This window comes from Phyllostomus discolor, chromosome 12 (assembly GCF_004126475.2).
Source record: "Phyllostomus discolor isolate MPI-MPIP mPhyDis1 chromosome 12, mPhyDis1.pri.v3, whole genome shotgun sequence".
NCBI lineage: Eukaryota > Metazoa > Chordata > Mammalia > Chiroptera > Phyllostomidae > Phyllostomus > Phyllostomus discolor.
The window spans coordinates 64,345,061-64,359,751 of NC_040914.2; the positions used below are offsets into that span (position 1 = coordinate 64,345,061).

At 48.1% G+C, this 14,691-nt stretch overlaps 1 protein-coding gene across 2 annotated transcripts; it reads right to left on the reverse strand.

Annotated features, from left to right (window-relative positions):
* Window positions 1–520: 520 nt before the first annotated feature.
* Window positions 521–14,025, reverse strand: MARVELD3 (MARVEL domain containing 3). 2 transcript variants are annotated; one of them, XM_036012156.1, is made up of 3 exons: window positions 13,499–14,022; window positions 11,631–11,764; window positions 521–2,134 (listed from the first exon to the last, which is right to left on the reverse strand). In XM_036012156.1, the coding sequence occupies exons 1-3, from the start codon at window positions 13,888–13,890 to the stop codon at window positions 1,497–1,499; spliced, it is 1,164 nt and encodes a 387-aa protein (XP_035868049.1). In that variant the 5' UTR covers window positions 13,891–14,022; the 3' UTR covers window positions 521–1,496. The 2 variants fall into 2 exon arrangements, with proteins under 2 accessions (XP_035868049.1, XP_035868050.1); XM_036012157.1 differs by lacking the exon at window positions 521–2,134 and adding an exon at window positions 5,338–6,801 and having other exon boundaries at window positions 13,499–14,025.
* Window positions 14,026–14,691: the final 666 nt, after the last annotated feature.

Genomic DNA, 14,691 nt, shown 5'->3' on the forward strand with positions numbered 1-14,691 from the left:
GTCACTTTGGCAAATGTTGAAACAATTATGTTTGCTGATTTCTTACTGTGTAGATTAGAGAATGTGAGATTTATGTCAAAACTGATGTTCTTAGGAATTTCTAAAAATTTGGTTTGAATTTATTAATAGTTTAATCTTGTTTATAAGAACATAAAGTGATATAAAAATATTACTGAAAAGGAAGAGGAAAATTAGAAAACAACCCTATTCTTTATGTAATGTGTATATTTGTAGTTGCATCGGACATGAACTGAAAATTTGAGACTAGCCCAGGCTGGCTGGTGTGGCTCAGTGGACTGAGTGCCAGCCTGTGAAAGAACCGAAGGGTCACCAATTCAGTTCCCAGTCAGGGTGCATGCCTGGGTTGTGGGCGAGGTTCCCAATAGGGGGCGTGCGAGAGGTAACCACACATTGATGTTTCCCTTTTCTTCCTCTTTTCCCCTCTCTCTAAAATTAATAAAATATATTTTAAAAATCTGAGACTGGTTGCCAAGTATAAGAACAGCTATAAAACTTTAGGTTAAAATTATTGAAAGAACTTTATTTTTTGAGATTCAAAAAATAAACGACCTGTTACATTATAAGAACAATTCAGAGTCATGACATAGTACAACCTGCCTCTGAAGGTCTGCTGTAGAGCACTGCTGGGGAATGCAGCAAGGAAGAAGCCTTCTGTAAGCCTTTACAGTCTAGTAAAATTAACTGCTTTACCTTTGAAATAGTTGAGTAACACATTTAAGAAGTTTATGACTTTTATTTACCACACTATTGGGGAGCCTCATATTTAGGAAACATTATTCCAGGAAAGCTGAATGACTTGCACAAAAAAGAAACTAACTTGGAATGCTGGCAAAACAGAACATTTTCTCTCAGCCCTAATGCAGGAATCTGGAAGAAGAACATGCACGCTGAAAACATCTTACGTATCAGAAATCCAGCCTCCCATCTCTGATGAAAGGAGGCTCCTTGGGATCTAGGCAACATGGTGCCCCTGCGGGCAGAACAGTTTTCCCTCTAGAAGAGGGTCAGAATGTAATTACTCCTTTAGAATTTAATCATACAACCGCTTCAAAAGTCATCCCCCTGGGACTAGGTCTGAGGGGAAATGGCATGTTTCTTTTGGTGACTTTAAATAGTTGAGACGGGAGATATTTCTGTTGTAATGCTGGGCCTGGTGTGTAGTTTTCAACTTTCAGAATGTCTCTGGCTACTTAGCCATCATCACCACTACCTGACCTTTGGCATGGGAGCCATGCCATAATGGCATACCCAAACTTCGGTTCTTTGTAGCAAAGGTGAAGATTTTTTTTCAAGCTCTGAGCTTGAAAAGCTTATTGATAGAAAAACTAGAAGCACCATCTAGTTTTGCATTGGTACCAAAGAGCATTTACAAAATCAAGTATATGTAACATATTGTCAAATGTGCAATTTTTAAAGGGCCCATCATCTTTCTGAGAAACAAGGAGGGTGGGTTGACACTTTGGTTACAGAAGATCTCAGAGTGTTTCAGACCACAGATACTCTGGTGCCTCACCGTGATTCCTGTGCTGTTCTCGGCTGTCTTCGTAGTGCTTCTGTTCTCGGTAGCTCCGCAGAGCCAGCACCATGCTGGCTCCATACATTATCACCAGAAGACAAGCAAAGGTGGCTGCTGCTCCATCAGTGCCTGCCAGCTGGCAGTTCATCCAGGTGAGACCTTTGCGAGCATAGAGCCTCTCTCTCATTTTGCAAGTGTTCGTAGCGTTGATCCGCAAGGCTGCGTGGAGGTAAATGCCGATGCCTATGCAATAGCCCACTGCTGCCAGGAGGCTGAAGGTGGCCTCCAGGAGAAGCCACTTCCTTGGCAGTTTGGTTGGACTCTTGGCTCCTTGGAGTAAAACACCCATGGTGAGGACACCCAGCCCCAGAGAAACAGCCACGCCGCCGTATATCAGGGGTGCCCGGAGGACTGTGTACTGCTGGTCCAGCTGCCGAACCTGCTCCAGCTCGGTGCCCTCAAAGGGTGAGTAATAGTTGTTCCCAAAGCCGCCACCAGTGGTAAAGCTGGCACTGAATCCAGCAAGGACAAAGTAGGAAGCCACGATACACATGAGAACCATCCCATTCAAAATCACCTCCACTATCTGTACCACACCTAGGAGGAGAGAGATTTGGGGTTTAGCACTAGTGTCACTCACCCTGGAAAACTTCGAAGGTCAGGCTAGAAAAGCACAGCTGGCCTGATTGTAAGGATGTGGTCAGATTCGACATTAACATCCTTGGTTTGTTCTTCAAAAGTCATACTATTCAAAAATCAATATATCACTCTGAAAAATGTTTTGGCAGTTTTTAAATTTTTTATTGATTAATTTTAGAGGAAGGGAGAGGGAAAGGGGGAGAGAGAGAGAAACATTGATTTGTTCCTCCACTTATTTATGCATTCATTGGTTGATTCCTGTATGTGCCCTGGCCAGAGAACCACCCCACAACCTTGACGTATCAGGATGATGCTCTAACCAACTGAGCTACCTGGTCCGAGCTTTTGGGCAGGTTTTTTTTTTTTTTTAATTAAGCATACACTTACCATGTGACCCTACAACTGTATTCCTGAACTCTTTTACCTTAAGGAAATGGAAACTTAGGTCTACATAAAAACATGTGCACGAATGTTCACCGTAGCTTTATTTGTAATAGCCAAATATCAGAAACATTCGAAATGCCCCTCAGTGGGCGATGGTTCAACAATCCAGCACATCCATACCAAGGGATATTCAAGTCAACAATATAAAGAAACAAACTGTTCATACAGGCAGCTTGGACAGGTCTCAAGGTAATTGTGATGAGTGGGGGGAAAAGCCAGTCTCCAAGGTCACATGCTGTATGACTCCATTTATGTGCCTGTCTCGAAACGACAAAACGGTAGAGATGGAGAACAACAGACCGTGGATCCTGGGGGGTGGGGACGGGGAGGGGGAGGAGGTGCCTGTGACTGTGAAGAGGGCACAAATGATGCCTGATGATGGAACAGTTCCATACTTGGTTATGATGGTGGTCACGCGACCCTGCATGTGATGAAACTGCACGGAACTACACGTGCAGACGTGAGTGAAAGTGAAGCCGGTGACATCTGAGCTCTGCAGGCTGTTTCCTGGTGTGAAATTGTACTGTAGTTATGCACGACGGAGAGAATTGAGTTTAGGGTGCACAGGGCCTCTGTATACTTTTTTGCGACATGAATCTGTATTTCACATTTTAAAGTTTTTTTTTAAATGACGTAAAAGTATGAACTGAGAAAAAATCGCTCAGCCCCTGTCCACCCTGTTCTCTACCCCCAGCCTCTTTCACGATTTCCTAATAAAACTTACAGTGTTCCCTTATGCAAATAGAAGCACCCTCAAACCTGCCTTTCACTCCCCCTTTTCCTGGCTTTCTGCACAAGGAAGCCTATCCCCCATACATTATTTTGCAGTCTTGCTTTTTTCCTTTTTTCACTTATTCTTCCCAGAGGGGTTTTCAGATCAGCTCCTGCAGTGTCCACATTGTTTGCTGTGTGGCCTCCGTGCAGCCCCACTGTGTGGATGTACCAGTCCATTCAGGACCCTACTTCCGGACACCAAGGCTGTCTCCTCAGGGGTTCTTCTTACACATTTAAGGAACCTACAAGTGTCAGGAGGCATTGGGAGCCAATAGGTGAAAGGAGATGAATGTCTTCTCATCCAAGGTCAGCTCTCGTTTGTAACTGACAGAGACCCCAGGGTCTTCAAGGTGTACTGGGAGAAGGTCTCCCGCCATCTCTCAGGGTTCAGAGACTGAACTAAGAGAAAAGCATATGAACCTGGCGTGGAAACACCAGGTTCACGTCCCTGCTTTTACTGCCTGTGACCTTGGCCCAAGCCACTGCCTCAGACACTTCGTCTGTCAAATAAAGAAAATGCCTGCCTGTCTTATCCCACAGGGCTACGGCAAGGCCCAAATAAAAGCAAGAACATGAAAATACCTGGAAAATCACAAAACACTGTACAAGTGGGTGGTGATGCTACACAAGAACGTTTATAAAATGGAAGGGTAAGGGTCTTAGTGGGAGACTTAGGAACAGGACGAATTTACGGAAAGCACAGCTCCTCGGAAATCAGGAAAACCCTCTAATATACTAGGTATACCACGACGTTTATGAACCGGGTGGCTAAAAACCAGTATCTCTACCATACTTCGGCAACAGCTGCTGGGCTTGCAGATCCTATCTCCTGTGAGGCCCACACGAATTCCTAGGAGGTCCGTGGGACACAGCAGTCAAGGGCTCTGACAGTGGAGAAGCTACATTCCTCTTATTTAACTCTGAAAAGAATAGCCGATGGGAGCTGCCCACTCTCCACCCAGGCACTGAAGCTACTGGCCGCTCGTGAGCGAATTGACCCAGACATCATTCTAATTCTCGGAGGGGGTGGTGAACTCCCCTACCCAACAACTCTCTCTGCCTTGGTGTTCCTTCTGTGCACACGTCACTGTCTCACCCACCGTGGAGAAACAGGAAGACTGTCCCATGACAAGATGTGGAAACCTGAATGCTGCCTTCTGGGACCGATTCTGTTAAAACGGTGGAGTCGTAACCCATGCGGCAAGTATCTGCTAGGCTGAAATGGAATAAACCTAGGTCTTGTCCACCAACCCTCTGACTGGGACAACCCAGAGGAGTAACAGTCTATTGCCGGGTCCAGTGCTACTGGGTCTGTGGAAGGAATATGGCCACTGAACAACGTCACAGTACCAGGCGGCCTGACCCGGCTCAGCTATCAGTACCAGTCCGGCCCAGGTATTCCCAAGCACGCCGTTAGTGCAGGAGTCACAGACATCAGAGGAAAGAAAGAGGCTGGCCAGAGTGAGCAGTTTCTTTCTACAGTGAGATGGAACAGGTCTCAGGGGAGGGAGGAGGGGTGGCTGCAGAGGGATGTGGAGCCTGAAAGAGACGCGAGATTTCTGCTGTAAATGGCGTCTTTCTCAGTGATGCTGCTTTTGTGGCCAATCACTTAATACTCTGCTCAATTATAGGGCTACTTCTGCCTTTGTACTGCAAATGTGAAAAACCAGGGAGAGGAGGTCAAATTATTATTTTTTAATCTAAAATAAAACTAATACATGGGCAGCCATGTGTTAAATGAAAAAATTTAAATCTCCTTCTCTCCAGAAGTAACTATTAATGTTTTCATATGTATTCAAGAATTTTCTATTCATATACAAGCATATATATACACACACACACACTTATTTCCTTTTTTAAACCCAAATGGAACTCATTTTTAAATGTGATGTTGTCTGTATTTAAGGGATAGTATAAATGTAAAGAAAACCATCACCTCTAAATTAAAATTTTCTTTGGATTTTTATTAGATTCTCATAAAGCAAAGAACACACTTGTGCCGAGAATATACTGTAATGCAGTATAAGTCGTAATTTAGCATGTAATAAGAACCCATGAAGTTGTCTGGCCAAAAGTAGCATTCTTCTGTTGAGAAAGAGTTTATATTCTTTTATTCTGGATGGATCCCGAATTCCAGATGTCGGGTGTTATTCTTTGTACAATGGTACATTTATAAGAGGTACAAAACACTTATTGAGCTTTCAAGGCCATGGTAAGGGGCTTGTTAGAACAGCTTCTTTGCAACCCAGTGAATTAATCTGATTCCTGTTTCCTCAGCCCACGCCTACCTCCAACCTAAATTTTACAGGCGTACTCCCCCCAGCATCCCCACCCCCTCTGCCCAAAGCACGAAGGAAGCCAAGGACCACAGAGTTCAGTGGGAAAAATTCCGCCCAAGACAGATGTGTTAGAAAAGTTCAGGCTGAAATGTCTCACGTCTGTGTGGCTTTTCATGAACTTCGAAGATAATGTTCTTTAAATTCACTTGGTTGTCTCCCTTTCTTTAATCAAGAAATCCACTTTGCCTTTACCTTGTGAGTCTTGGGCTCCAGTTTTTGTTTTAAAAATAGTTTTGATTTGTCCCTCACCAACAGAGGACTCCAGAACCAGGCGTATTACCTAAGAGAGTAACAGTCCCTGTAACCTGGAGCTGCACCCGAGATACTGGGGCTGCCCCGTTACACTTCAGGCCTGGCAAGTTCCACGGCCTGTCCCAAGAAAGGCCATGATTCAGAGTAACTGACATCACTCCTATCTGGCAACATCACTTATATTTGGCAGAAGGTTTTAAAAAGCCTAAAACGTTAACATTTCTGCAGGCTTCTCTTTGAGCTTCCTGACCTTTCGGTAACCTCTGATGGCCAGCACAGCCCCCAGGGCAAAGACCCCGATGCCCAGGGCAGCAAAGATGCCGGCTCCTATATCTCCCCCGTGGAAGGCGCAGTTGAAGCCGCGGTAGCCCTTGCTCTGGTACAGCGCCTCCCTCTCCTTACACACGGGAGAGGCGTAGGCGGCGGAGAGCGAGCGGAAGTAAAAGTACAGAGCCGGCACGTACGCCCCTGCGATGAGCACGTCCAGCAAGCCTTCCACCAGCAGCCACAGCGGGCAATGCCACGGGACCCGCAGGACGCCCACGGCGACGAGGAGGCAGGAGAAGGCCATGAGGGCTCCACTGTAGGCCATTGCCGCCGTGACCGTGGGCAGCTTTAGCTGGTAGAACTGGACGTCCAGCCGCTGCGCTTTCTCCCCGTCAGCACCATCGAAACCACTGTAAGCCCCTCCGTACTGGTAATAGTAAATGCCCCCCAGGCTGGTGATGCCCGTGTAGCCCCCCGTGGAATTGTAAGATACAGAGCTGCAGGCCAGGATCAGCAAGTTCAGAAGAACCTCCATCATTTGGCAGCAGGCTGCAAAAGAAGGGCGCATTACCGTTTTGAGAGATGCGACTTGGCACTCGGAGACGCCCACCTTGAGGCTATCTTCCCTGTGGCAGCTCACACCACAGCTGGCTCTTCACCCTGCCCCTGGGAGGCCCGAATGGCCAAAGCTGCATTAGGTGGTAGCAGGGAACTGTGGTGTCCAGAGATGAGGCCAGAGAGACTCTGGACTGAAGAGAGTAACTCTCAAGAAGAGCAAAGCCGCCTGCCCCGGGTGGGGTGCAGGACGATGGTGGGAGAAAGCAGGCCAGCGAGTAGGAAGAAAGGCTGCTCTATGGAAGGCAAGAACTTTCTTTGCCCCAGCCCTTCCCTGAGAGAAAGACTAAAAAATAGTTACCCCCTCTTTAGATTTGTGTTGTGGCTATCTTCAGTTTGAAAGAGGTGTCTCCAAGTTTGAAGGAAACCATAATACAGAACATAAAAAAATATAATGAAGTTAAAGAAAGTATGGAAGATGTACATCAAAATACTAACCATGGTTCACATGTATTAGAAATAGGAGCAATTAAGTTAGTTAAACCCACAGACTCGTGGAATTAAAGAAAATAACTGGTTTTGCTTTCTCACACTTTCACTCAGAGAGTATGTTTTAGAGTGTGACCTTGCTTTCCTCAAGGGCACATCTGTGCCACAGTGTTTTCTCGGAGCTGGATTCTTTCAGCGCCCCTGGCTGGCATCCTTATCGTGAACAAGCAAAGAGCTGCAGCTCTTTCACCAAAGCTGGTTGCTTTCCCTAAAATCAGCTTTACTGAGCTACAGCTCGTACTCAACAAAATGATCCACGTTACTCAGTTTGTTTTGGCATGAAACCAACCACATAATCACCATCAAGGTGCAGACCATTTCATCTACCCGAACGTCCTCTAGAAAGGGGACCTCTGTGGTCCATCCCTCACCTTCCTCCTCAGGCAACCACCGATGTGCTTTCTGCCACTGGGACTAGGGATGCCTTTTCTAGAATTCCAGGTAAATGGAATCATACAGTTTGGTACTCTTCAGCGTGTGGCTCCTTTTTCTCAGCATCCAATAAAGCTGGGTGCTTCTGAGCTGGGAGCTGTGCATGCTGCAAGGGTCCTAGTGGGTCCTCGGACTCTTGAGGTCCGGCTGTCAGCATCTCCCCGGCTGTCCGAGAACCAGTTTTGTGCCCGGGCTACATGTGAGGCTGTGTTACATCTACACATCCTCTAACTGAAATGATAAACTCTCGACTATTAGCCTTTTATTATGTTTTTTATCCTCACCCAAGAACATGTTTATTGATCTTTAGAGAGAGGGGAGGCGGGGGAGAGAGGGAGAGGAACATCGATGTGAGAGATGCTGATAGGTTGCCTCTCATATGCACCTCAACCGGGGACCGACCTCACAGCCTAGGCTTACGCCCTGACTGGGAATCAAACCAGTGACCCTTAGGTTTACAGGACAGTGTTCTGAGTCACACTGGCCAGGGTTCAAACATTATCCTCACACTCTAAAATGTTCCTTTAAAATACAAATAGCAGTATTGTTTTATTTAATTATAAAAGCAATATATGCTTACAAAAATGTAGATAAAACAAAAATATATAACGTAAAAAATTACCTAAATTTCAATCAGTAATTTATTAAAAACACAGGGGTTTTTTTCTGGACTTTTCTGTCAAAAATGCATAATTTTTGCCATTGTTAATTTGCTTGTTTCGGTAAGAACAGGGTCCTATTCTATCTACTGTTTATATAACCTATATTTCCACTCAAGAGTATAGTGTGAACATGTTTTCAATCTCAGCAAATATAAATCTACCTAATAATGTTAAGGGATGTGAAGAATATCACAATGATTTTAAATAATCCCAGTAAAGGACATTTAGGTTTTCTCAGGGTTTTGCTAATGGGAGCAAATATCTGCCACACATTTCTTCATGGAGTGTGGGGAGGATGGGCGCTCCCACAGCCCTTGTTCCTGTTTTAGGCTTAGCAGAGCCAGGAGAGAATCGCCAGGGCTGGGAGGGATGGCCAGGGCACCTGTTTGTAGAAACAAAGGCTCAGAGACTCTCCAGGACTTCCTCGCCCCCTGAAGGGGTCTGGCTCCGGGATAAGCCCCCTCTCTCTCCTGAGAAGCAGTAGCTCGTTTGTGGTCACTCCTTCCTCTGACCCGGGCTGAGTCTTTCAGATCTGTTCATGAGTTAACACCGTTAAAGTCAAATGTGGTTTGAAATCTTGGCATGAACTCAATCCAGATAAGTAATGGATTAGGGTATTAAATAAGTACCTAAAAGGGAAGACTGAAAATGTTAATTGGGGGAATAAAGCCCATAAATGTTCCCCTTGAATCTTCCCAGTGTGACCACAAATCAATGCCATTGGCTGCGGGAAACCATCTCAAAACCTAAGTTTCCAGGCTCTGAGAGGCAAGCACCACTGGCTCTAGGAATTACAACTTTCTCGGGAGAAAATGAAACTAAACTTTTTTTAAGGTTTATTATTAAAAAAAAAAGGTTTTACTAATTTTATTTTTATAGCAAGGGGAAGGGACAGAGAAAGAGAGGGAGAGAAATATCAATGTGTGAGAAACACATTGATCAGTTGTCTTGCACATGCCCCCTACTGGGGACCTGGCCCACAACCCAGGCCTGTGCCCTGACTGGGAATCGAACCAGCAACCCTTTGGTTTGCAGGCTGGCACTCAATCCAGTGAACCACATCAGTCAGGGCATGAAATTAAACTTTTAAAGATGCTTTGCAAGTAAGGCTATAAGCTGAATATATACATCATGATGGCCTGTTTGTTTGTTTAGTTAGTTATTTTTTACTGCTTCCTTGTGTATTGCATTGGCCTAGCTCTCCAGTGAGCTTCTCCATGATGCTTTGAGCACTAAGGGAGGAGAGAGAATGAACAAAAGGGAAAGGAGAAGCTGCTCCAAATGCAAACTGGGGGGCCAGGAGGGGAACAGGAAATGTACTTTTTTTCCCAGGGGACATGTAACTCCTCACTGGTCTCTCCAAATAATGAACCAGCCCAACCTACACAGAGACAGGATTCCTGGTGATCTGATATCCACTGACCATCCAAAGTTAGGGTGACTCGTAGCCCCACCTCCAGGGTCTCCCCTGGAAGCTGGAGAGAGCCACAGCTGCCTCCCACTTTTGCCAGTTTGCTGGAGGAAGACATGATTTCACTGATAAGGCACAGAAACCATAAAAGGTACACACTGGGATGGGTTACCTTTACCCAGGCATGCGCTTCCTGCTTGAGAACAGTTCCTGGTGTTCAGTGGCTGCTCCTCTCAGCACGACACCGTATTGTGCACTTACATGGGTCCCCGTGCATCCAGAGATCTTTACAAGCCCTCACTGGTCAGCTTCTGGCTGCTGAGCCATCCTGTCACTATCCCGACTCAGAAACCTGACCTCTAGGCCCAAAGCCAAACAGCCACAAGCAATCCAAGGTAAATCAAGGTGTGTTTTTGCCAGGAGCCTCAAACTCTGCCCTCTCTTGGTAAATCAACCACAGAAGAAAACATACCTCTGTAGAGAAACCTATTAACCAGCCTGGTTTATTCCTGTTGTTTATATCACCAAGGAAACAAGAGAGGATTAGCCAAAGAACATCCATGCGTAACTCACAGCAGCGTGGTAATGGCTGCAGGGAAGCGGGGATGGGGCTGAGTGGCAGGCAGAGAGGGGGAAATGGGGGCACCAGTGATAGTGTCAAAAATAAAAATAAAGAAAAAAAAGTAAAGACAGTAAACCATTTCAGGCCTCAGAGTCAGCCTCTAAATTTCAATTCCAGCTCTTCCACTTCACGCTGTGTGACCGTGTGCAACTCACTGCACCTCGCTGAGCCCAGGAGTTGCTGAGAGCAGTTAAAAGCAATGAGGCCGCGCCGGCCCGTCAAGTACACTGAGGATTCTTGTTCCAGGATTGCCCAGAGCTCTTCAGTGAATGTGCATATAATCCTCTAATCATGTGTATCATTGTAATCATCCTAACCACACTTTCAGGTGTAAGTTCCATGACTTCTCTCCCTTAGGCTGAGAAAGTAATCCCTCTCTCTCATACGCAACCCAGGAAAACTTCTCACCCAATCACATGGGCCAGAAGGGATCACCCTGACAAACCAGATTTTCCTCATAGCTGGCAAGGCTGAGGCTGGTACTAGCAGGGAACTCTGGGAAGCCACATTTAAAGCCGGCACAGGATGTTATTTAAGTGTTTTTCACATTCTGGGTGTTAATAAGCATGGTTTTTGGGTTTTGTTTGTTTTTAATGAAGCAGAATAGAATTATCCATGTGCTTGGTACGTAACAGGCTAAGTATTATTTCATGACGTGTGTGTGTGTATGTGTGTGTGTGTGTGAACTTGGTCTGAATGTAAAATACATTTCTTACTGTGGGTGCAACAAAGTTTAAAAGCCATGATGGAACGTTCAAGCACTAGATCTCTTGTCGTGAACTGCAACCCAGCTGCTCCCTCAAGGTGACTTCCCTCTCTAATTCAGCTCCCGACAGCAGGCAGCTCCTAGCCGGCTCTACCTGCAGACCCCTGAAATTCACCTGGAGCTTAACTGCATGCATGGCTGCTCGCCTCCCCAGACCCTGAGGAACCATTGAGGAGAAGTACGGGACATCTAGCTGCACCTTTCAGACATTTCTGCCTTCGTGGTTTGTTTTTTTTCTTTGAGAAAACAAGAACTGCATGCAGCCATGGAAATGAAAATGCTAGGAACCCAAGTCTGCTTGAACTGTTGCTTCAGCAGTTCAGATCCCTTCCAGAACCACCAGCGACAATGAATGGCCAAACTGCCCCCAAAGTGGCTCACCTCTCCCCGTGCACAAGTATCTGCATTTGTGGCATTCCAGGAGCCCTTCGGCCTCCGACTGGTAGTATTCCACTTCCTCTCGTCCAGGCCTGGGGTTCGAGGGCAGGTATCTCCCTGCAGTGGGCTCACTGTAACTAAAAACATGCGTGGCCATTAGGGGGCCTCCATCTCAACAGCTTGTTCATTGTGACCACCTGGACATCTCGTGCTGGGTCCAGAACTCAAACAATGCACACAACAGAAACAAAATTTGCTATAGTATTCCATACTCCTGGGAATTCTCTGGTTTAGTGACCCCAGAGGGCACCCAAACACTTGGCCCAAGTCAGTTTACTTATCCCTGTAATTCTGAGCACTGGCTTCAGTGCTGGTTTGTCAGCCTGGAGGTGACATCTGACCAGGAAGCTGGGTCCTGCCATCGTGAGCTTCTCTGTTCAGCATGGACCAGGTCACTTTGAAACCAGTTTACCTTCACAAGACTCTGATGCCCGGGCTGGGGACCAGGACACTGATTTGTAAGGCAAGATAAAATGTAGCTCTGTATCTTCCCAGGTCACATGGTTGCAATGCAATGTGGCTTTAATCAGCAAACAACAGCTAGTCCCTGTGACTCTATCTAGGCAGACCTTTTGTCATAGTTAGGCTAGTTGGTTTTAGATAATGTAATATAAACTCAGGATAGCAGCTTTCGAGCTGTGTGGACACAACAGGGAGAGAGACTGGGCCTAAATCCTCAAGTCCGACAGCAAAGAGGAACCTAACTCCTTGCAGATGTGGGCAGGCGTCAAAAACCAGGAGGGAGTCATCACTCCAGGTCCTACCCCCTTGTTGGACCAGCACACAACCTGGGAATTCAGTAGTATTTGTGGACTTGGATGGGATGTTCGCTGGAGTCTAGGTCCACCTCCCGTCCTGCTTTCCATCTGCACCTTCTCCCAGCTCAGTCTCCCAGAACATCACGGTGCTTTCAACTCACAAGGCTTCATGGGAACTCAGTGTTCCACCAGGCAGAGAAGGCAACGTTTGCACAGATAGGAAGGGAGTGGCTGGGTTCTGAAATCATCATGGGATATGAAGGAGGCTGTCCAGAAAGACCTTTAATGCTCAGTTTTTGGTAGATTTAGTTCTTTGGTTAAAAGTGTAGCTTCTCCCAGGTGTTTGTTTTTGAAATACATATACCCCTAGAAGCGGTTACACCTGAAACTATTAACCTGATTATTGGGCTGACTTCATTAGGCCCCGGGCTCCAAGAAATAGGGAATTTGAGGAAGGCTTGTTCTGGAACACAGGAAGGTCTGGAACGCTAAGGCTCCAGGGGTGTCCAACCTTTTGGCGTCTTTGGGCCACACACATTAAATACATTGTAACACGTAATCACAAAAAAATCTCATAGTGTTTTAAGAAAATTTACAATTTTGTGTTGGGCCTCATTTGTAGCCATCCTGGGCCGCATGCGGCCCCAAGGCTGAGGGTTGGACACCCCAGCAAACAGTCCTGTGACCACGTGGTGGGGGATAAGGGAGGGGCCTCGGGTTATTCCCGACTACCTAATCTCCTTCCCACCCTTTCCTGTTGTCCTGAAGTCTTCCCTATCTCCTAACCTGATCCCCCGGCTCTGCCACCTCTACCAGGGGTGGTTTCTACGTGCTGAATCAGGTTCAGGTCAAGAAGTGGGGCACCCTAAGGTTTCCCCTCCCTCCCAAGTCACCTCAAAGAGGGCAATGGAATGGCACTGTCTTCCTTTAACCCGACTTCCTGTAAGTGGCCGGAGGGCGCCAGAGCAGCGTAGGCTGGCCAAGGACTTGGCGCCGAGGTCGCCGCCCCCTACCCCGCCACTCCCGCCCCCTACGCACGCAGCCCCACCTCACCTTTCTGGTCCGCGGGGCTTGGCGCCCTCCTTCCTGTGGGGGGGTGACTCCAGGGTTTCCCAAGGCGCCGGCCAGGGGGGCGGGGCTGCGTCCCAGGTGGGCCCCCGGGGTCCGTCCCGCGTGCGGCTTTGGCGGGATTTTTCCCAAACTCTTTGTTCATCGGGACGATGGGCCCGGACACCGTGTCTGTCCTGGCGGGGGTCTCGGTCCCGCCCCCTGTCCCGGTCCCGGTCCCCATCTCTCCGCTCGCCCCCGCTTCTCTCCCTGCGCCGGTCCCCGGCTCGGTCCCGCTGTCGCTCGGGGTGGCGGTCTCCGTTCGGACGGGACTGCCGGTCTGGGTCCCGCTCTCTCGGCCGGGTCCGGGGTTCGCGAGTCCCCGACGTATCTCCCATGGCTCGATGCCGCGTCCCCGCCCCGGAGCGACCCGAGGGCAGCAGTCACCACAAGTTTCCCAGGCAGGTGGCCAAGCCCGGGGCGGAGTGCGGCGGGGCGGGGCGGGACGCTCACCTGCACGCACACGCACGGGCAGCGCACAGGGCCTGGGGCGCGTCCACCTGAGCGCGCGCGCCGGTAGGAGGCGCAGCTGTGCCGGCCCGGGGCCCGCGGAAGTGAGTGAGTGTCGGGTGGGAACCTGAGGGCGTCTCTGCGGGACGCCCGGGGGAGCCGACGCCCGCCTCCCACCGCGCGCCCTTCTGCCCTGAAGTATCCCCTCCGGGACCCCGCCAGGTGAGCGGCCTAGGGAAGCGCGCATAGTCTCTGCACCTCGGGTTTATTTTTCCAGAGTGTATCCATCCACTCGCTCGCGCAAGCGTCCGCTGGGCCACCCACCCAGCCAACCATCCATCACTGTACCTCTCCTCTCTCTCTCCACCTCTGTCCTTAGAACAACTGTGGGGGGTGGGAGGGTGAGTTAGTTCATGTATTACAACAGTCCCTGACGAATGTCTTAAAAATGATGAACCGCAACAGAATTGACAGCTTTTTATTCTGCCAACTAAGGATATTTATTTATTTTTGGAAGTTTTGTTTTATTTTTAGAGAGAGGAGAAGGGAAGGAGAAAGAGGGAGAGAAATATCAATGTGTGGCTGCCTGTCTTGCGTCCGCCGCTGGGGACCTGCAACACAGGCATGTGTCCCAACTAGGAATCAAACCAGGGACCCTTTGGTTCGCAGGCCCACGCTCAATCCACTGA